The sequence below is a fragment of the Pseudocercospora fijiensis genome, assembly GCF_000340215.1.
Source record: "Pseudocercospora fijiensis CIRAD86 unplaced genomic scaffold MYCFIscaffold_1, whole genome shotgun sequence".
In the NCBI taxonomy this organism is placed as follows: domain Eukaryota; kingdom Fungi; phylum Ascomycota; class Dothideomycetes; order Mycosphaerellales; family Mycosphaerellaceae; genus Pseudocercospora; species Pseudocercospora fijiensis.
Window position 1 is genome coordinate 8,681,620 of NW_006921532.1, and position 20,952 is coordinate 8,702,571.

The 20,952-nt window shown below is 45.6% G+C and overlaps 4 protein-coding genes across 4 annotated transcripts; all 4 read left to right on the plus strand.

The window, feature by feature from the left end:
* Positions 1–13,671: 13,671 nt before the first annotated feature.
* MYCFIDRAFT_71435 (uncharacterized protein) lies at positions 13,672–14,421 on the plus strand. Its single transcript, XM_007922133.1, has 3 exons — positions 13,672–13,771; positions 13,859–14,172; positions 14,226–14,421. Exons 1-3 carry the CDS (start codon positions 13,758–13,760, stop codon positions 14,231–14,233), a joined length of 336 nt encoding a protein of 111 aa, XP_007920324.1. The 5' UTR covers positions 13,672–13,757; the 3' UTR covers positions 14,234–14,421.
* A 420-nt stretch (positions 14,422–14,841) lies between these two features.
* MYCFIDRAFT_149663 (uncharacterized protein) lies at positions 14,842–16,495 on the plus strand. The gene has a single exon (XM_007923665.1). The coding sequence runs from the start codon at positions 14,926–14,928 to the stop codon at positions 16,399–16,401; it is 1,476 nt and encodes a 491-aa protein (XP_007921856.1). The 5' UTR covers positions 14,842–14,925; the 3' UTR covers positions 16,402–16,495.
* Positions 16,496–16,630: 135 nt separating this feature from the next.
* Positions 16,631–18,259, plus strand: MYCFIDRAFT_27412 (uncharacterized protein; the record flags this gene model as incomplete). Its single annotated transcript, XM_007921627.1, has 3 exons — positions 16,631–17,681; positions 17,736–18,052; positions 18,107–18,259. 3 exons carry the CDS (start codon positions 16,631–16,633, stop codon positions 18,257–18,259), a joined length of 1,521 nt encoding a protein of 506 aa, XP_007919818.1.
* A 743-nt stretch (positions 18,260–19,002) lies between these two features.
* On the plus strand, positions 19,003–20,365 carry MYCFIDRAFT_76446 (uncharacterized protein; the record flags this gene model as incomplete). The annotated part of the gene is made up of 2 exons (XM_007922266.1): positions 19,003–19,295; positions 19,348–20,365. The coding sequence occupies 2 exons, from the start codon at positions 19,003–19,005 to the stop codon at positions 20,363–20,365; spliced, it is 1,311 nt and encodes a 436-aa protein (XP_007920457.1).
* Between the last annotated feature and the right edge of the window lie 587 nt (positions 20,366–20,952).

Consider the following 20,952-nt stretch of genomic DNA (forward strand, 5'->3'; position numbering starts at 1 on the left):
AGCTATATACGAGACTTCTTTATTGTTAGGGTAGGCTAAAGTTTAACAATCGATCTAGCTAATTGCTAGTAGCGACTACGCGCCTTTGTTAACCTTTAGCTATCGTAGATTCTCGCGCACTCGAAATGTAACTAGTTAGTTCGAGTCCTTAGCAGAAATCTATAGTAGTAAAGCTAGCGGGACTAATAACACCCCCGGGGTAGTATTAGCTTTTCTCTAGAGATGCTCGGTAACGGGGAGCAAGTCGCCTAGGCCTAATATAGCTAATCCGTCGATGTATTAGCCTATAGCACTACCGCTATAGATGCAGCATTACCTTTCACATTAGCAAGCACGTAAAGGTAGTCTGTGCGTTTACCTTCTTCCTTCTTCTAAACGCTAAGCTTAATAGCCTAAGGTCCCTATTCTTAGAGGCTATCGGCCTAGGTTGCTATGTCTATCTAAGAGCTAGGAAGGGAGAGGGATCCTCCCTTTCTTAGTGTCCTACGTAACTAGTGCTAATTATAGTAGGAACACCCTCTAGTAGAGTACCTTGTTATCGTTATTACTTAAGGGTGGTCGCTAGAGTCTAGGAATCTAGAGGGAAGTAGTCCTAGAAGGGTAAAGGGTTAGGTTCGGCTATTTTCCTAATACTACCCCCGGGGTATTATTAGGAAAACACGCCTCGTACAGTTCTATCTAAAGAAACAAGAGTAAAGGAATAAAGTTATAGCAACATCTCGAAGGCTAAAGAGCAAAACAATAGACAAAGTAAAGCAAAAGAGGGCAACAACTATAAGCATTAACACCGTAGGAACAAGTAGTAAGGACTAAAGCTATAGGGCGGCACTGCATTAACAGCGCGGAGAAGGCAAGGAAAACAACGTAGTAGAGGCAGGGAAAGACAAGCAATTATTTAGTCTCGGGATCTAGCTATAATTCTAGGCGGTCTTCGTCGCTAAACTAGTCGAGTTCCTCCTCGGAGTTAGAGTTAGATAGCTAGAAGTCCGGTTTACTATCGGAATTAATATCGGAAATGCTCTACGCGCAATTAATACGTATATAACCCTCCCTTTGTTTATAAGTTATTCCTAATAGCTTACTAAGATGTATCTAGGGATGCGTATAGTTGTCGGGCAGAATAGGATCTATAATCGCGGTAGGATCCTCCTCTCGATAGGCATCTAAGGTCGGTAGAGGGTCTATAGAGGCATTAACTTCCTCCTTAGTCGGGGGAGGGTAGGCAGGCTCTCTTAACTCGACGACCTTCTTTAGGTTAGCCCGGGAATACGAGTGCTTTAAGGTAGCACTATTAAGTTCCTAAAGTCGGTACGTAGAACTATCGTAAAGGACCTTCTATACTCTATAAGGCCCTTTCTATTTAAAGGCTAGCTTATAGGAGTAACTGTATTCTAGCTCCGACCGGAATAGGAGAACTATATCGCTAACCTTTAGAGGTTCCCAATTAATAGCATTATAGTTATCGAAATACTGCTTAGCCTCTTTACGAAGGCGCCGTTATCGAGCAAGTCCCTCTTAAGAAGTAGTAGTTATATCCTTAAGAGCTTTAGCGCGTAGGGCAAGGAGATCCGCTCTAGTACGAATAGACCCCTAATCGTAAACGCTATGCGTACGATAGGACAACTTAATAGGAAGAACGGCGTCCCTCCTAATTATAAGCTCTACTAGCGTAAGTCTAGTCGTATCGATAATAGTAGTTCGATCCGCCTAAAGAAGGGCCGGAACGCGGATAGAGATAGGAACGGACCTGTCCCCTCTATTAGTTATCTTAGATAGGGCATTAATTAAAGACCGATAGCTACGCTTAATAATAGCATTCGACTAGGGATAGTACGGGGAGATGCGAACGTTCTTCGCCCTATACGAAACAAGCAGTACTTAAACTTCTTTAGCTATATTGTTCGTAGCGTTGTCTAAGATAATCTCGTAAGGTGTTCCCTAGCGGCAAAACAGATCTTTAAATAGGAAGGTAGCTATATTACGAGCATTAATAGCGCCGTAGCCCTTATAGAAATAATAGGCCTCCGGCTATTAAGAAAGACCTTCCCGAATAATATAGAGGCTATTGTTCCGGCTTAGATAAACCCTATTACCGTACTACCGCTTACTAACTAATTAGGCAGCGGGGATACGCAACTCGCCTAGCCGACGGTGGCTATTCCTAAAATTGCACTTAGGACAGCTCTTATAGTAGCGAGAGACATTAGCCTATACGCTATCCTACTAGTACCGCCGACGAAGGATATCGAAGGTGCCCTCCGCCGCTCGGTAGCCGAGCTTATCGTAAACGGAACGAAGGATCTCTTATCGGGCTGCTAGGTCGTTAATAATACGCTAGAGAGGTGCATTAACTATCGCTTATCGCTAAAGGATTCGATCTTTAACTAGGAATCGTCGAGAATAGCGAATAACCCGACGGTATTAACTCTTTAATAGGCTAGGCGCTTTCTTCGTATAGGTTAGGAAGTAGGCGATATAATAGGAGTCGTCGGAGTAGACCCTATTAAGGATATTATCCCTCTCTAGTTTATCCGCCTTAGCTTTAGCCTAGTCGTTATCGTTAGTAGTAGGGTTCTCGTCGGGCTAGTTACTAGGTTAGTTGCTAGGTTAGTCGTCGGTAGTAGGCCTAGCGATCGCTAGTATAGCATTAATACAGAAGGCAGCGAAGAAGGTACGGTTAATAACCGCGTCGACATCTTCTTCTTCTATTATTTCGGCAATGTCCTCTTCTATAGCAGGCCTCCTAGAAAGGCTATCCGGTCTAGTATACTTCTTCCTAGGAACGTAGAAGACGTCGAAGTTAAACAAATAGATCTAGGCAACCTACCGAGCTATCGTAGAGTTAGGCAGGTCGGAGGCTATATAGTTAAGCTAATAGACTAGCGTCTAAGCATCGATTTCTAGACGGAAGAATACACTAAAGAGCTATAGCCGGAACTTCTTTAGAGCCTTGTAGACTCTAAGGCATTCTCGCTTACTAGCATCGTATCGGGCCTCGATCGGTTTCTATAGCCCGGAGTCGTACCTAATAGGATAACGTAAGGATAGCTCCTTACGGTTACACTATATTAGTATCTCGCTATAGCCTTCCCTACTCGAGTCGATAGCAATAATAATTAAACCCGCTCCCTCTAAGTAGTTAATAGACGTAAGTGTAGGTGCGCTAACGAGTGCCTTAGTTACCTTGTCCTTAGCCGCTTAGTAAATAGGAGTCTATTCGAACTTAGTATCCTTCTTAAGCAAGGCGTATAAGGGTTTGTATACTAATGCAAAGTTCTCGACCTAGATACGGAAGTAGGAGACTACTCTAAGCTAGGTTCGGACATCCTTCTAATAGGTAGGATCCGGCTAGGACACTATCTTTAGGACCCGCGTATTATTAGGATAGCGGCCGTTCTTATTAGTTACAAACCCGACAATGTTTATTCGTTTGCATAGGAGCTAAAGCTTCTCCCTATACACCGTTAGGTTAGCTCGCTCTAGGTCGTAGAGGACACTATCGAGGTTCTAAATATGTTCGAGAAAGAACCTACAGATGCTAGGCTCTACTTCTTTATTGTCGTACCTAGTTTTAGGGCCCTTAATGCCGATATCGTCGAGGAAAGGTATCGCTATATAGGAGATATAGGCCGCGAGGACTTGGTTTATAATGCGAACGAACTAGGCTACGGAGTTAGTTGCCCCTTAGGGAAGGGTAGTTTGTCTATATAGCCTAAGAGGTGTCTCGAAACTAGTAAGGTCGCGGCTATTAGGATAGAGAGGGTCCGAGGGATCTAGTCGTAGCCCGAGAAAACATTAACTAGTAAGGCTATAACACAGTTAGCAAAAGCTTCCGAGAACCTATTAGTCTCCGGAGGAAGGTTAGTATCTCTAATCGTAACTACGTTAAACTTTTGTATAGCGTTAATTAGACGGTACTTCTTTAGTTCCCTAGGAGCTGTCTTCTTTTAGACTAGGAAGTATAGATTGCGATACGAGGCATAGGAAGGTTCTAAGGTACTAGCCTTTATACGCTGTCGTATTATATCCTTAACTATACCTCGTAGGCTTAGGTTTAGCTTGAAACCTAGGTAGGCCTAAGGCTTATACTCGATCGTTCGGATCTTCTACGGAGGGGCAACCTCCGGATTTATTCTACCTAGGTAAGTAAAGTTATATACTAACACGGCCTCGCGATTATATAGAAGCTCGTATAGCAAATCTAGTTTACGATCCGAAAGCTCGATGCTAGGTTTAATTTTCGCAAGCCTCTCCTCTATTAGCCTTAACCCCCTAGGGATAGTAGAAAACTTTTTAGTAATATACTTCTAATCGTACGGACTATCCCTAAGTAGTAGTGTCGCCTCCTAATTAAGGCACTTTTGTCGCTAGTTAGGATTCCCGCTAGGATTGGACCTATCGGTAATATATACGCTGCCCTTTATAGGCTTAATCTTATTAGCTACCCTCTTATATAGGGTATATATACTAATCGATTGTCGAACCCGAGCTCGCTCTCTTTGTCGCTAGGCTTAGAGATTAGCGCAACAAAACAGCGCGTAAACTTCTTTAGAAGTTTCCTTAAGTCGATAGGTATATAGCTAGTAGTCCTAATTTATAACGCCGGCGAAAACGTTAGATTCGTAATAACACCCCTAGGATAGCATTAGACTCGCGCTCTAATTAGTTAGTTCGGGTAGACCCGCGTCCGGTAGTAATACTTGCGACAGTATTATTACCTTTACTCGTATATTAGGTAGTTGTTGTGTTATACTCGCTATCGCTTCGAGCATTCGTCTTCTTAGTATAGAACCTAGAAACTTGCCTTAACGTACGGAGCGGCGCACTTCTAGAAATAACCTATTTAAGCTACACTAACTTATAGCGCAGATTGCCGGTCTTACAACCGCGCCGTAGCGTTTCCCGAAGACCGTCTAGAAGTAGTAAGGATATCCTCGTAGGACTTGCAGCTAGTATTTCCGACATAACTAGTAAATACGACTCGGTTGCCCTTCTAGTTAGTAATAGTTCCCTCCTAGGAGCTATCGTCGTAGTTGCGCTAGATACCTCGGGTTATGCGAGACTATAGTCGACCTAGAATAATTAGCGTGTTTAGGTCGGCGGCAATCTAGAAGGTAAAGGAAAAGCATATGCCGAAGGCGTCTACTATAACATTATAGCAAGCACCTACTAGCGTAACCTCCCTATTTACTCTCTATATACTAAGGGAAATGTCTCTATTTATCGGCAGCCTAAGTTGTTTAGCCTAACGCTTACTTATAATAAGTGACTCCGAACTATTATTAAGCATTGCTAGCATCTGTTAACTATAGCTCCCGATAGTAACCTAAATATAGATAGCGGGGACGACGGCGAAGGAACGGGTAACTACGGAAAGGTCTATATTATTAGGGATAGAGTAAAGTTCCTTAGGTCGAGGAGGTCCTACTCGACCGATTTGTTAGCTAGTAAATCGGATAGCTTTAATAGAAACTGAAACTAGAGTAGGGTCGGGATTATTACTATTCCCTCGGCCTATCTTTTTAACTCCCTCTTCGTTAGCATTATCGATAGTCTCTTAGTTCTCGTAGGTTACCGATTCGCCTTCTACTAACTCTTAGGCACCTAAAAATTCAGGAAGGAACTATAGGGAAGAGACGTCGATATAGTCTTCTCGTCCCTATTTTCGTTAGAGGGTAGCGAGGTCTTTTATAAAGGTAGTATCGTTAGGGATTCGGCTCTAGAACAGGTTAGTAGGCAAACCGTATACTAGCAGCTTACCTATAGACACGTTAGACTTAAGGTCTAGAAACTATAAAGCCTAGAAGAGAGCGTTTGCCTTTGTGTCTAAGGAGTTAGCTAGGCTAGTACTATACTTTTTTATATACCTATTAAAGCGAAAGCTCTTTAGGTCGGATAACTTCCGTTTATAGGCAGGTAGGTTAGCTAGGCCTAGGGTACTACTAATGTCGGTAGTAACATCCTCTATATCGACCTCTAGAGTCTCTAGGACGACTAGGCTTTCTATAGGTAGGGTACTAGAGGCGGTGCTAGGTACGGTGCTAGATCGGGCAGCGCGGTCTATAGCTATCTAGAGAGTCTTAGTTTTAGCGGTTAACTCTCGCTATTGCTTAGCCTTATCGGCCGCCTTATTCTTTAGTACCCTAGTAGGGGCTGCCGCACTAGGGCGAGTAGGGTTCTAAGGGCTCTTACCTTTGCTTTAGGACTAGGTCTAAGACCGTATAGCAGCGTAGACATCTATACTATTCTTAGTAACCGCGTAAACATTAGTAACTGCGTCCGGATCCTAAGAAACAAAGTTAACTTTAATAGGCTTAGTAGTTCCGTTACTGCTTCGCTCCTTAACCTGTTTTACCCTAACCTTCTAAGTTTCTCGTTTAGTAATAGCGGCGAGGGTACTGTTCCTAGTATCCTCAAACTCGATCTTGCCGCTATACTTCTTTTCTAGAAGGGTCTTTAGCTAAGGCAGCTTCGGGGCTCTCCGATCCTATTCGAAATCAATCTTGTCGCCGGTGTCTATATAGTAGAATCGGCTATTTACTTATATAATAAGCTTCCTTTTAAGAAGCTCTTTCTAGATAGGGTAGGAGGATTAGACATGTTTAAACCCGCTATATATCTAGCACTTGCTATCTAAGTTAGAATAGATCTTCCGTATAGCGTAGACATCTACTAAAGGGGCTTTAGGGTAGTTAGGATCTGAAACCTAGTAGACTAGTAGTACATCGCCTAGTATAGTAGCATTAATAACCTCCCTAACTCGCTATAATGCTTTCGCATTTAGGTTTAGCTAGGCTAGGGATTTAGCCAAGTCCGCGACATCCTAAGAGTACTTAGTAACAGTAGGAGTTACGGTCTTAGGACTACTTTGCGATTTAGGAAGGAACTTAGGTCTCTTACTTACTAAGGCTTCTTTCCTAACCTACGCTAGGTTATTCCGGTCTTCGCCGTAGATAAACTTCCTCGTATCGGCTATGCTGTTAATATCGGCCTTAATATACACTAGGACCTCTTTGTATTTCCTAAAACTCTTAGGATCGGACTCGCTAAGCTTATAGCGACGGAAGATACGCTAAGCTATAGGCTACGGCAACCCCTAGAGGAGCAGCCTTGTTCTCTAAGAGTTTTCGAGGTTACTCTGTTCGATGCTATCCGCTAACTCGACAAACTCGCGGATATATCCCTTTAGGTCGTTATCCTTAGTGCGCCTTACTAAGTAGAGGGACTCGAGCTACGTACGACTACCTTTAATACGACGGCTATCGCGCTCCCGATACTCCCTTATAAAGGCTATCTTAAAGGTCTCCTAGTTAGTATTAGACTTGTCGTCCTTTTCTAGGTAGCTAACTAGGATTTTAAGGGTTCGGTAAAGCTTAGAGGAGGTAGTCCTCGTAAAGGACCGAATCTTGTACTAGTCGGATTCTCTATCGAGCTCGTAATTAACTAAGCCTTCCTTAAAGCGCTCAATATATGCTATAGCGTTCTACCCTTCGAATAGGGGATTTGCCCTACTCCCTAGCTCTAGCGGGCGACGCTTGTTTTAATAGAGAAGCTTAGTTTGCTTCTCTATTATTTTTATAAGGATAGTGTAGAGCGCCTCTAGCGTAGAGGGCGCAGGAGGCTTACTTATATTAACTAGTCGCCGCCTAATTTCTTCGTTAATAGGATTAGGAGCGTTTTCGGATTTAGAGGATTCCGCTAATTCTCGATGTTCGTTTTCGCTAGAGCTAGAGCTTATTCGATTATTATAAAATAGTTAAAATAGTTGAAATAGAATACTATATAAAGTTGAAATAGAATGCTATATAAATGTGTTTTTAGTAACTTTAGTCTGTTTAGTTTGTTGTAATGTTGCTATGCGAGAGAGTAGTATATTAGGCTGTTTCTCCTAGTATTACCCCCGGGGTAGCATTAGGATTTGGCCTCCTAGGGGTCGCCTAACTACCTCTAGGAGCTTAGTTTAGTAGATTTTAGACAAAAGCCGCTCGGAGGGAGAGACTGCAATCTCTATTCACACCTAGATCCTAGAAACTAGCTCGTATTTCCTTTAGCTAGGCGGGGGGGCAGTAGCCTTCTTTTTCTAGTAGAAGGCTAAGCACTGTCTAAGCGAGGCTGCGAATCTAGGAACGCCCTACCTGATTAATAGGGGACTCCCCGGCTATCCGACCTGCAAGCCGTATTTGCTATTAATTAATAGTCTTAGCAAACTAAGCAAGGCCGATAGGTAATTAGTCTATCTCCTCCTTAGGCGGGGCTTATCTCGAGTAAGCGGTACTAAATAGGTCTTCGACCCGGAGCCGAGTCCTTAGAAGCTAGCTATAGCTATAGACTAGGCCCTAAGCTATAACAGTCCTAAGGGTTTGTAGCTTTTCGGGGTTAAAGCGATGCCCTCGTTAAGAGGTTTCTCTACTTGTCGTAATAGCCCCTTAAGATACTTCGGTATCGTCCGTATCGTAGGCTCTTATCGTGCCCTCGCTTTAGTTATAGCTATTCGTACCTAGAGACCACCTTTAATATACCCGAACCTATTAGATATAAAGAGATAGCCCTACCTTCGGCTCTAATAAAGGACGGAAACCAAAACTACTACTACTACTAGTAGTAATAGTATAGGCTACCGAGGGTAATATAACCTATAGCAATATAGGCAGCTATGTTTAGCATAATAGGATAACAAGACGGTTGCTTAGGCTAATAACTAGAGCCCTGCAATATAGGCATTGTAGAAGTGTAACATAAACAATGTGCTATACGAGGTTAGTGCTCTATCTATAATATAGAAGGAGGCCTCTTATATAGGCTTAAAACTTAGCCTAGGTATGTAGGGCCGGTTACTAGCTAATACTACCCTTCGAACAAAGGGTTCCTACTACTTCCTAGCTCTAGCGGGCGACGCCTATTCTAACGGAGAAGGTTAGTTTGCCCTTAAATTATCTTTATAACGATATTATAGAGAGCCTCGGGCGTAGAAGGCTCGATAGCCCCTAGGTCGATAGCGCTTATAATAACTAGTCGTCGCCTAATTTCTTCGTTAATAGGGTCTAGTAGGTTATTAGATTCCGAAGATTCCGCTAATTCGTAATACTCGCTTTTGCTAGAGCTTATTCGATTGTTATAAAGTAGTTAAAATAAAATACTATAGGAAAGTGTTTTTAGTATATATTGTAGGTTTGGCTTGTTTCGATGTTGCTATACGAGAAAATAGGGTACTAGGCTGTTTTCTTCTAATATTACCCCTAGGGTAGTATTAGAGTTTAGCCTCCTAAGGGTCGCCTAGACACCCCTAGGAGCTTTAATTTAGTAAATTTAGACAAACGCCGCTCGGAGGAAGGAACTATAATCTCTATTTACACCTAGATCCTAGAAACTAGCTACTTTACTAACTATCGTTATCTCCTTTAGCTAGGCGGGGGGCGGGGACCTTCTTTTTCTAGTAGAAGGCTAAGTACTATCTAAACGAGGCAGCGAATCCCGAAACAATCTACCTAGTTAATAGGGGAACTGTCTAGGCATCCGACCTACAATCTAGAAATTGCTATCGTATAGATAGTCTTAGCAAACCAAGTAAGGCCGATAGGTAATTAATCTATCTCCTCCTTAGGCGGGCGGTAGCTTATCTCGAGTAAGCGGTACTAAATAGGTCTTCGACCCGGAGCCGAGTCCTTAGAAGCTAGCTATAGTTATAGACTAGGCCCTAAGCTATAATAGTCCTAAGGGTTTGTAGCTTTTCGGGGTTAAAGCGATGCCCTCGTTAAGAGGTTTCTCTGCTTATCGTAACGGCCCCTTAAGATACTTCGGTATCGTCTGTATTGTAGGCTTTTATCGTACCCTCGCTTCGGTTATAGCTATTCGTGCCTAGAGACTACCTTTAACATACCCGAACCTATTAGATATAAAGAGATAGCCCTACCTTCGGCTCTAATAAAGGACGGAAACTAATACTACTACTACTACTTATAGCAATAGTATAGGCTACCGAGGGTAATATAACCTATAGCAATATAGGCAGCTATATTTAGCAAGATAGGATAACGAGACTGTCGCTTAGGCTAATAACTAGAGCCCTATAATATAGGCATTATAGAAGTGTAATATAAACAATATGCTATACGAGGTTAATAATCTGTCTACTCTATAGAAGGAGGCCTCTTATATAGGCTTAAAACTAGCCTATAGGTGTAGGGCCGGTTACTAGCTAATAATAGTATAGAAGTAGGCCTTAGAAAGGCGATCGAGGGTCTTATTAATAAGAGGGAGTAGATAGCGGTCTTTAATAGTAATAGCGTTAAGCCTACGATAGTCGATATATAGGCGTAGGCTACCGTCCTTCTTTAGTACGAATAGGATAGGTATACTAGTAGGGCTGTTACTATACCGAATACGACTATTAGCTAGGTTTTCCTCTAGGTACTTACGCAATATAGCAAGCTTACGCTTACTAAGGTTGTAGAGGGGTCTAAAAGGAACCTCCTTGCCCTCTATAATATTAATCTTATAATCCGTCTCTTTAAATATAGGCAATGTCGATACTAGGTAGTGTTTAAATACATTAGTATAGGTCTCTCGAATAGGCTCTAGTATACGAGCAAGCTAATTAGGGTCTATACTATTAGGGGGCATAGGTTCTTCGTTATTACTACCGAGTAGGTCGGTAGTCGGGTTAGCTAAGGCGGAGGCTAGTATTAGATTGCTAATAAATAGGACCCTAATATCGTTAGGGCACTCGCTAACATCGATATGCTTAATGTCCTCTTTCCTAGCGATTCTAAATCGCTACTATTAGCTGCCTAAGTCTATAGCTATAGCATAGTACTTAAGAATAGGGTTGCTAATAATAATATCGGATAGAAGGTTGTCTATGTCTACTATATAGGTAGTAAAGTCTAGTAGGCGCTTATTGCCGAGGTCGTCTCTTAGGGCTATATAAATATAGTAGGCTCTATAGGTTAAGTACCGAGCGTTATTAAACTAAGCAAGGGTTAGCAAGTTAGTCCTAGGCAATTGTCGAAGGTCTAATTGCTTAGCTAGGCGATAGCTAATAAGGGCACTAACTAAATTTCCTAGATCTAGTATAACCTTAGTCTTATAATTAGTACTATACGAGTCCGATACGAGATAGGTACGTATAATAGCTAGCACAATATTAATAGTCTTACGCCGTATAAGGCTAACAGTTAGTGCGGCGCTTATTCTTTTTTCGAAGGTTAGCCTGTAGGGGTAGCGTTAGCTACTAAAAGGTGCTTTCGGTACTTAGCGGTAGTACGGTCGATTCGGGCCTAGTCCTTAGGTTTGTCGTATTAGCCTAGTAGATAGCTAGTGCTATTATAATTAAAGCACTTCAATCCGGTTAGAACATTGCCGTAGCTATTATTGTTAGTTAAGCAGTTAGCGTTGTAAGGATACGAGCTCCTTCTATAGCCTCTATTATAGCCTCCTCTATATAGCCGTCGGCTACGGCCTCTTCTATAGTCGTTACTGTTCCTATTGTTAGCATTGTTGTCCTAGTAGGAACCTTAGTTTCCTCCGCGGGCACTACGGTTGCCGCAGTTAGTACTAGCTAGTCGGATCCTCGATTCTAGTCGTTATTAGAGCTAAATAGCTCGTTTAGCTGTTTCTACCTCGACTATAAATTAAATGCGTGTTAGGTTAGCCTATTCGAATATATAGCGGCGGTCTAATTTAAGGACTAATTCTTATCGCAATTTAGGTCGTATCTTAGATATCTAGATAGAGTCGGTCTTAGGTAGCAAATCGTCCTCGAGGGTCTTTAAATAGGCCTTAAATAAGCGAGCTAATTAATTAGTCTTTTACTTAGCTCGAAGGTACTAGTCCTAAGCGTGTTATTGCCTTAGTATAGGGTTTCTAAGGGTGTCTAGTATAATAGTCTTATAGGTTTGCTACTAAATAGCGGTCTAATTAGTAAGGGAGTTAAAGTAGTTATTCTAGGTGCGTTTTAGGTCGCTATTAATATATTATATAGCGTAGACGACTAATAAGTAGTTATCTAGCAGCGCTCTTAGTATATTACGCTAGTTAAGCTCGCAGTTACGAATGTAGTTATTATATTGCTTCCGACTAGAGCTATTAAATACAGTATAGTCCTTAAGTTTAGCATCCTTCTTTTAGACTAAAACGGGTAGTAAAGAAGGCTCTACTATCGCCTCGGTATTAGTTATTAGGGCCTCCTAAAGGCGGCGAAGCTCGAGGAGATTATCCTTTAGCTATTGTTCTTAGCGTAGGGTAGTAAGCCTATTTTAGGTAGCTTCCTAAAGTCTCGCTACTAGCTAGGGGCTAAAGGCTAGTTAGCTATATCGACGGTTAATAATATTACTAAGAATATCGTTAATAGGCAACGAGGGGTTATCCCCTTCGATTGTAGGTTCTTCGGTAGGCCCTCTAGTAGGCTCTTTAGTAGGAGGCACTCTAGTAGGTACTCTAGTAGGTACTTCGGTAGGTACTATACTACTAGTATTATTATTACTAGCGCTACTAGCGGCGCCGCGGTTGTTATTTCGTAATAAACTAGCTATTATAAGAGGCGATAGCTTAACTTAGTATAATAGGCTATATAAAAGGCCTTACTTAATAATTAGTATAGTTGTTTTAGTAGAATAGTACGTATAGGTCCCGTTCTTCGGGCGTAATATAGTTAAATCGATAGTTTTCGTAGCTATACCGCTAAAAGCTTAAAATAAGGACTATCTAGCTACTATCCTTAAAGGGTAGATCGAATACTATATAAGAAGGGCTATATTAGTAGGTAGATAGGGTAGTAGTAGGTATAAGTAGTATTTAATAGAGAACTAGAAGGAGAAGGAGGAAGGTAGGCTAGTTAGCCTAACGCTAAGCGCTAAGCCCTACCTAAGGCACTAAGACCCTAGCTTTACTCGGCCTAATTATATACTAATTATATATAGCCTCTTTAGCCCTAATACTAGTAGGTTTAGTAGTAGAAGACTTACGATATAGTACTATAGTAACTAGCTATTAATATATTGTCGGCCTTCGCTATATCCGCTAAGTCTAAGAGGACCTTTAGTATAAGCCGCCGTACTACTAGATAGGACCGTATACGTATAAGTAGTAACTATATTCGTATAAATAAATACTCGAAGAATTAGATAAGAATAGGGGTTACTAAGATACTATTAGAATTAGCTACTTTAGAAGAGGCGGAAGAAGGACTACTACTATTGCTAGCCTCGTATTTAGTCTCTAGCGCTAGTAACGACGACGACGGCTTATAAAATAACCTCCTTCTTAACCCTAAGTATTACTATAGGTACTAATTATATAATTACGTAATTATGATTACTAATTATTCACTTACTATTGACTATGATTATGATTACAGGCACTGATTAGTGAGTACTTAGTAATCAACTTCCATAACTGCAGGTAATCGTGCCTCCCGTCGCATGAAAACTTGTGACATCAGGATGATGGCTACAGCAGCTGGAGATGCAGTGCTGGTGTTGACGCTGCCTCGCCATCCTCAAGCGCTTCGCCGTGCCTGCTAACTTTGAGGAGCCAATAACGGCTGGTTGGGCCAGAGCTGGGTTGCGCACCAAGAGCACATGCGCCTTTCTTGTGGAAGGCACCTGCACTCATAATGATTGCATCAGACCCAAGGCAGCTTTGCTTATAAGTCTCCAAGGTTGCCCTTCTGTTGCCGCCACACAATCGACCTCTTGAGAATCAGCTTTGAACAAGTTCCCATCGCACAAACCCATCCACACACAACACGATCAGCAACAATGTCCGACACTCTGTATGTACTCACCTCGCACCCATTTCCCATCACTGCAGACCAAGCCAAGCCCAATCCTTGCAAGACTCAAGCTAATGTCCAGACCAGCCGCCAGAGCACCGCCGACAAGGCTGAGGCCACGCTCAAGCCGGACTCCCATAAGTCCACTGCCGAGTCAGTCACCGACAGCGCCAAAGGCACTGCCGACTCTGTTGCCGCCAGCCTCCAACCCAAGGGCGAAAAGTCGGCAACGCAGAAGGCCACGGATACCGTCTCCAGCGGCAGCGGCGGTGCTTCGAACACCGCCACCGGCCATGCCGAGTCTGCACAGGAAGGCGCCTCCAACCTCGCAGGCCAGGCTTCTGATACGGTTCAGTCTGGCATGAAGCAGGCACAAGATGCCCTCGGTCTTGGTGGCCACAGTAAGTCCTGAGTCCGGCCTTCGCACGAGAGCTCACCAATTGACGATGTGCAGAGAAGTAAACTCCCTTCGATGATCTCCTACGACCGAGAATGGAGTGCTCCTGTGGGATGAATCGACATGTCTTGGGGACTGCAGCGGCAATTGCAACAGTATTGACACGCGACCAAGTTACGACAGATTAGCAGGATCAGAATATTTCCACAGAACGTAGTTTGCATTGGCAATCCAATTCCCTGATTTCTCTTCCACTTCCACAGCGACGATATTTCGAATTCCACTGATCGTGTTCGTGATGATGCTGAATGGCATGGTAGGCCAGGACGGTAGTTTCCCCGCCAGCATACCTGCTCAACCACTTCTCGCCTGTTCCTGCAATGTATACAGCAATGCCGTGTGATGCAGTGCATGTCGTCGAAACAGAGACTGACCGTGTTGGAAATTTCGAACGCAACGCATTGACCAGCACCGAATGATCGACGTTCCGCGCGGACGACATCGGCGCCGGATTCCAGTATGTATTCTAAATTCGCGGGAGAAACAGGAAGCCGAAGCATAAACAGACGCCCTAAGCATTGTGCGAATTCATTGGGACGATCGCATTGCGATTCTTATATCCTTCTGGCCTCCATCTCCTTCATCCTCCAAAATGCTTCGCACGGCCATTCCTCGCGCTTCTACCGCTAGCACCGCGCTCTCGCAGAGCTCCAAGATCATCCCCGCAAGAAGCTTTGTAAGAGCTGCATCGAGACCCATGAAGTCGTCACGCTCCCTTCAACCTCTGTCACAATCCACCTCGGTCTCAGCAAGAACATTCAGCAGCACAGCCAGGATGGGGCGAACAGAAAGCGATGCCTTCGGCGAGCTCGAAGTGCCCGATGACAAGTACTGGGGAGCGCAGACCCAGCGCTCTCTGGGCAATTTCAAGATCAACCAGCCTCAAGACCGCATGCCTCCACCCATTGTGCGTGCGTTCGGCATCTTGAAGGGAGCTGCGGCCACAGTGAACATGAAATTTGGACTTGATCCAAAGCTCGGTCAAGCCATCCAGCAAGCAGCTGCTGAGGTAGCATCGCTCAAGCTTGTCGACCACTTCCCGCTGGTCGTATGGCAGACTGGCTCCGGTACACAATCGAACATGAACGCAAACGAAGTCATCTCGAATCGAGCAATTGAGATTTTGGGCGGTCAAATGGGCAGCAAGAAGCCCGTCCACCCCAACGACCATGTCAACATGTCCGCTTCTTCGAACGACACGTTTCCCACTGTCATGCACATTGCAGCCGTGCTGGACTTTGAAGAGTCATTATTGCCTGCGTTGAAGAATCTTCATCAAGCGATGAAGCACAAGGCTGAATCGTTTGAACACATCATCAAAATTGGACGAACGCATTTGCAGGATGCGACACCATTGACATTGGGCCAGGAGTTCTCCGGATATGTCACTCAGCTTGAGTACGGAATTGAGCGCATCGAGTCTTCTCTGCCTCGTCTGAGACTTCTCGCACAGGGAGGTACGGCTGTGGGAACGGGTTTGAACACTTTCAAGGGCTTTGCCGAGGACATCGCTTCCGAAGTGACCAAGATGACCGGCACCCAATTCTACACTGCACCAAACAAGTTCGAGGCACTGGCTGCACATGATGCCATCGTGGAGGCACACGGGCAGCTGAACACACTTGCTACGTCGTTGTACAAGATTGCTCAGGACATCCGCTTCCTCGGCTCAGGCCCACGATGTGGTCTCGGCGAGCTCCAGCTACCAGAGAACGAGCCAGGCTCATCGATCATGCCGGGCAAGGTCAACCCAACTCAGTGTGAAAGTATGACTATGCTGTGCTGCCAGGTGTTCGGGAACCAAGCTGCTGTGACCTTTGCTGGCTCGCAAGGCAACTTTGAGCTGAATGTGTTTAAGCCTGTCATGATTCGCAACCTTCTCCACTCGTCTCGCCTGCTGGCCGATGGAATGAACAGCTTCCGCGAGCACTTGCTCGAAGGCCTCCAGGCTGACGAGCAGAAGATTGGTACGATCATGAAAGAAAGCTTAATGTTGGTTACCTGCTTGAATCCTGTCATTGGATACGACATGGCGTCGAAGGTGGCAAAGAATGCGCACAAGAAGGGCATCTCATTGAAGGAGAGTGCTATGGAGCTCAAGGCGCTGAGCGAGCAGAAGTTTGACGAGGTTGTCCGACCAGAGTTGATGATCGCGCCCAAAGAGAAAAAATAGACGGCGAATGTACAGCACGCACGCGCAAGCGAAAATATGTATGTAGTGTAGATTTTATCGATATGTGACAAACAGCAGATGGCTTCGAGGCACCAAAGCCCGGCGAAAGTGATAACCCTAGTGATGGTGGAGTAACCCTAACGCGTCGCGTTCTCCCACGACGCGATGCGTCTCTTCCACAGCAGGCCCGCTGCATTCATACTCCTCTTTGCATACATGACAACCCACCATGTTGGCAATCTCGACTGCACCGCGCATAGATGCGAAGAAACGTGCCATCAATCCGAAAAAGGCGCAGTTCCAGAATGCCAGCTTTGCCGAACTCGACTATGCGCATCGTCTGAACTTCTACATCGTCCCGCCGACGGGCGATGTCACGCTCGAACAATTCGAAGAATGGGCCATTGCGCGACTGAAGGTGCTGGCCGAGCTGGAGTCATGTCAATTCCGCAATAGAACGCCGGCCGAAACGGAAGAGCACATGCGACCCATCCTCGCCAAACACCTCCCTCTCCAGAGCAACAGCTCGAGAAGCAGTGAACTTTCCCTCGAGCGTAAGCGCGACCACTACAGCCATTGGACACTGCGCCTTGCCTTCGCCAGCACACAAGACCTCAGGCAACGATTTGCGCGTCTCGAGTCGCAATTGTTTCGACTACGCATACAACAGGACGACCAACGTGAGAAGAGAGCTTTTATCGAGTCTCTGCCAATGACGTGGCAGACAGTGGGCAATGAAGAGAAGTCACAACTGCTGGACGACTTGAAAGCTGCAACAAACTGCACTAAGCAGGATGAGGAGAGCTGGTTCATGGTGGACTGGGAGAATGTGCCAGAGCTGGTCGAGAGGCGACAGGTGCTACTGAAGAGAGGCAAGGCATATGTGCATGTCCGCGAACAGACGAGCATGGTTGTCAGCGAATTTTCGAGACACCTTGAGTCTGGCCTCGAATTGGCAGCTCGCTTCTTGCCTCGCATGGACGAAGACAATCGCCTGGCACCAATCTTGCATCATCTTTCACAGTCATTCGTGGCACCAGATGCTGGGTATGCAGAGGAGTCGAGCTTGAGCGACATGACCAATGTCACGGCTGCTTCGATCGACTCATACAGCCAGTATTTTCCCCTTTGCATGCAGAATCTGCATCGCGAGCTCCGGAAGAACAACCACTTGAAGCATTTTGGAAGGCTACAGTATACGCTGTTCCTCAAAGGCATCGGCCTGAACTTGCAGGAATGTATAGCCTTCTGGAGACGCAGTTTCAAACTCATCACGGACGGTATGTGTGCTAGAGGACGGATTTTTGCGTATACCACACTGACGGCCTGCATAGACAAGTTCAAATCGGAATATCTCTACAACATTCGCCATGCGTATGGTGATGTCGGTGGAGATTCCAACAGACGTGGCCGAGGCTATACACCGTACAGCTGCCAGAAACTACTCACCGAGGCATTGCCTTCAGCTGGGCAGCAACACGGGTGTCCGTATCGAACATATAGCCCCGATAACCTGATCACACTTCTCCAGAATGTGGGCGTCTCAGATCGAGAATTGCTCAAGGGCGTCCGCGAAGATGTAGGCAAGCAACGATATCACATCGCGTGCAACAGAGTCTTTGAAGCAGCTCACAAGAATGAGCTGAAGAAGGTTCGTATTCACAGTATTACGATGTTTTCGAATTTTGCTGACCTCTTGATCTAGGTCAAGGACGAATCTCTGATGCCAGCAAGCGAGCTGGACACCATTCTGCATCCAAACACCTACTTCAAGCGAAGCTTCTTGCTGAAGAATCTGGGAAAGCTCCAGAATGGTGAAATTGGTGTCGATGGCCCCGGTTCATCTTCGAATGCTTGATGAGAACCAGATGCATCAATGTCGTTCATTCTTCCTCGGCATCAGCGCGGCGTTACAGGTGTTGCTTTGATGATCGCACTTCTGGATGGTTTATGACGTACTGGCATCACAGGCGCTCATCTTGAAACGACAGAAAGACCAGCAGCCACTGCAGTGCCTACTCACAGTGCGTCCTCACGCTCCTTCCACATTGGGACTGGACCGACTGGAGCAGAATCCGCGTAAGCGCAACAGCGGCTCGAAGAGGCTAGGATCAGCAATGCAACGCGAATCTATTAAGCTTAAGACAGTCTCGCCAATTAGGACATGCAAAGATCAACAGAAGAACTCCGAGGCATATATTTAGGCTTTCTTTCAAGGCTTGCTTGCAATGCTTAGCAGGCTTCGTTTGGCTTGGTGCACGCAAAATTTGGCACATATGCAACGCCAGCGATGTGGACTTACCGCGGCCTCCGCTCAATCTTTGACATACACGCAGGTACAGGTACGATCACTTACCGTTCCTGTCCTGCTTCGCGGAGAAGTTGATAGCCACCTTCGCGATCGGCCTCAGGGCAAGAGAATCGTTGGAGACTACACGAAGCCCCAGAGGATCTCACATCTAGCGGCGGCACCGTCGTGTGACTAGACGTCGTGCAGAGAGACTGTATGTAAACATTTCCGCGTGGTCGGGAGTTCTATATAACCTCAGAATGTAAGTGGGCGATCACTCTGTCACCAGTCAGCTTTTTCCATGCGCAAAGATGAAGGCCGCAGTACTCCTCTCACTTGGCGCTCTTGCGCTTGCCGCTCCCACTCAAGACGAGAGCCAAGGCACCAAGATTCCATTTTCCAGGAAGAGACACCAACATGTCAAGAAGTCAGATGGTGCCATCGACCTTGACTGGTTCATGGGAACGCTGAAATACACAATTCTCAAGTACAACAAGAATTTTGCTCTGCCGGACATCGTCGACAAGGCCAACCTGATCCTGAAGAGAGATACGAATGCAGAGGAGAAGCTCACAGATTTCACCGAGGGCCAAGAAGATGAGCTGTATGTGTACATCTTGAACATGTCGCAATGACACCTTTCTGACACGATACAGCTACTATGGTGCAGGCACTGTCGGCTCTGCCAACCAGGTCTTCCAATTCGACTTCGACACTGGTTCGTCGGACACCTTCGTCCCAGGACCAAAGTGCGGCACAGCACAGGGCTGCTCGGGAAGCACAAAATACAATCAAGGCGGACAGGACGAGCATAATACCACTACTGTCACCTACGGCTCTGGTCAAGTTTCTGGCGAGAACTACTTCGACAGCGTGACCGTTGCCGGTCTGACCGCCACCCACCAAAATATCATCTCCCTGACACAAGCTCAAGGCTTCTCCGGCACAGGATCTGACTCCCTGATGGGCATGGCTTTCCAATCCATCGCCAACAGCAAACAGCCACCCTTCTTCTTCACCCTCATCAACCAGAACAAGGTCAACCCAACCGAATTCTCCTTCTACCTCGGGCGCCAAAAGTCCGGCACTACCGGTCTTTCAGAAATGACTCTCGGTGGTCGTGACTCCAGCCGCTACACCGGAGCCTTTACTCCAGTTCCAGTCACAAGCCAGACTTACTGGCAAGTCGCCATCGACGGCGCCACAGTCGGCTCCAACCCAACTCTCCCCACAACCCAAGGCCAAGCCGCAATCGACACCGGCACAACCCTCATCATCGCCCCAACGCTTGCCGCAGCCTCCATCTTCGCCCAAATCCCAGGCTCCATCCCCCTCCCTCTCGGCGTCGGTGTCCCACTCATCACCCTCTTCGCATACCCCTGCGCCTCGAACCCGAAGGTCGCTTTGAAATTCGCCGGCAAGAATTTCGCTATCAACCCCTTGGACTTCAACTTTGGTACTGTCACTGAGGATATAGCTCTCGACCTCGGAATCGATCTCAGCGCACTTACCAACCAGTTTTGCATTGCTGGAATTGCTGGTGCGGATCTTGATCCTACTGAGGAGCTTTATGTCGTTGGTGATACGTTCCTCAAGAACTGGTATAGCACGTATCAGTATGTTAACCCGCAGAAGGCTTTTGTGAATTTTGCTGCGGCGAAGGGGAATCAATAGGTATGATAACAGAAAATTCGGGTGCATCTTGGGGAACGATATGATAATGATATGAATGAGACGATAATGTCAAGATGATGCCTATTAAATATAAAAAGAATTCACCTTGCACCTCGTCTCTTTTTCTATTTCCTTTCTCTGAAACGTTTCGGGATCAGCCTGTGCTGCGCGGCAGTGTGAAAGAGGTGAGTGTGACAGACATTCTCTCTTCGGGAAAATTTCCTACACTTGTCTAGCTCAATGGGAGAGCAGGCTGATATAGCATCGGCGGGGAACAGATATTGTTAGTGACCAGACTTGGACTGAGCGCTGTTAATGCATTGAGTAGGTGAGAAGTCTTACCTCACTTCAAGTCTACTCCTTCAGCAGCCAGGCGGTGGTAGCATTGAAGCAGATCTCAAGGACTCGGTGGAGAACGTCCACAGGAGCGGCATTACAGCGTGAATCCACGTAAGTCTTGGCTTGAATTATCATGCTGAAGTGAGCTCGGTCGATTCGTCTGGAGTTTTCCTTTTGGTGGATCATTCATTGTATCTTACTTCGCGCCTGCGCCTGCGCCCTCAGCTGGATCGCCACATCGATCTACC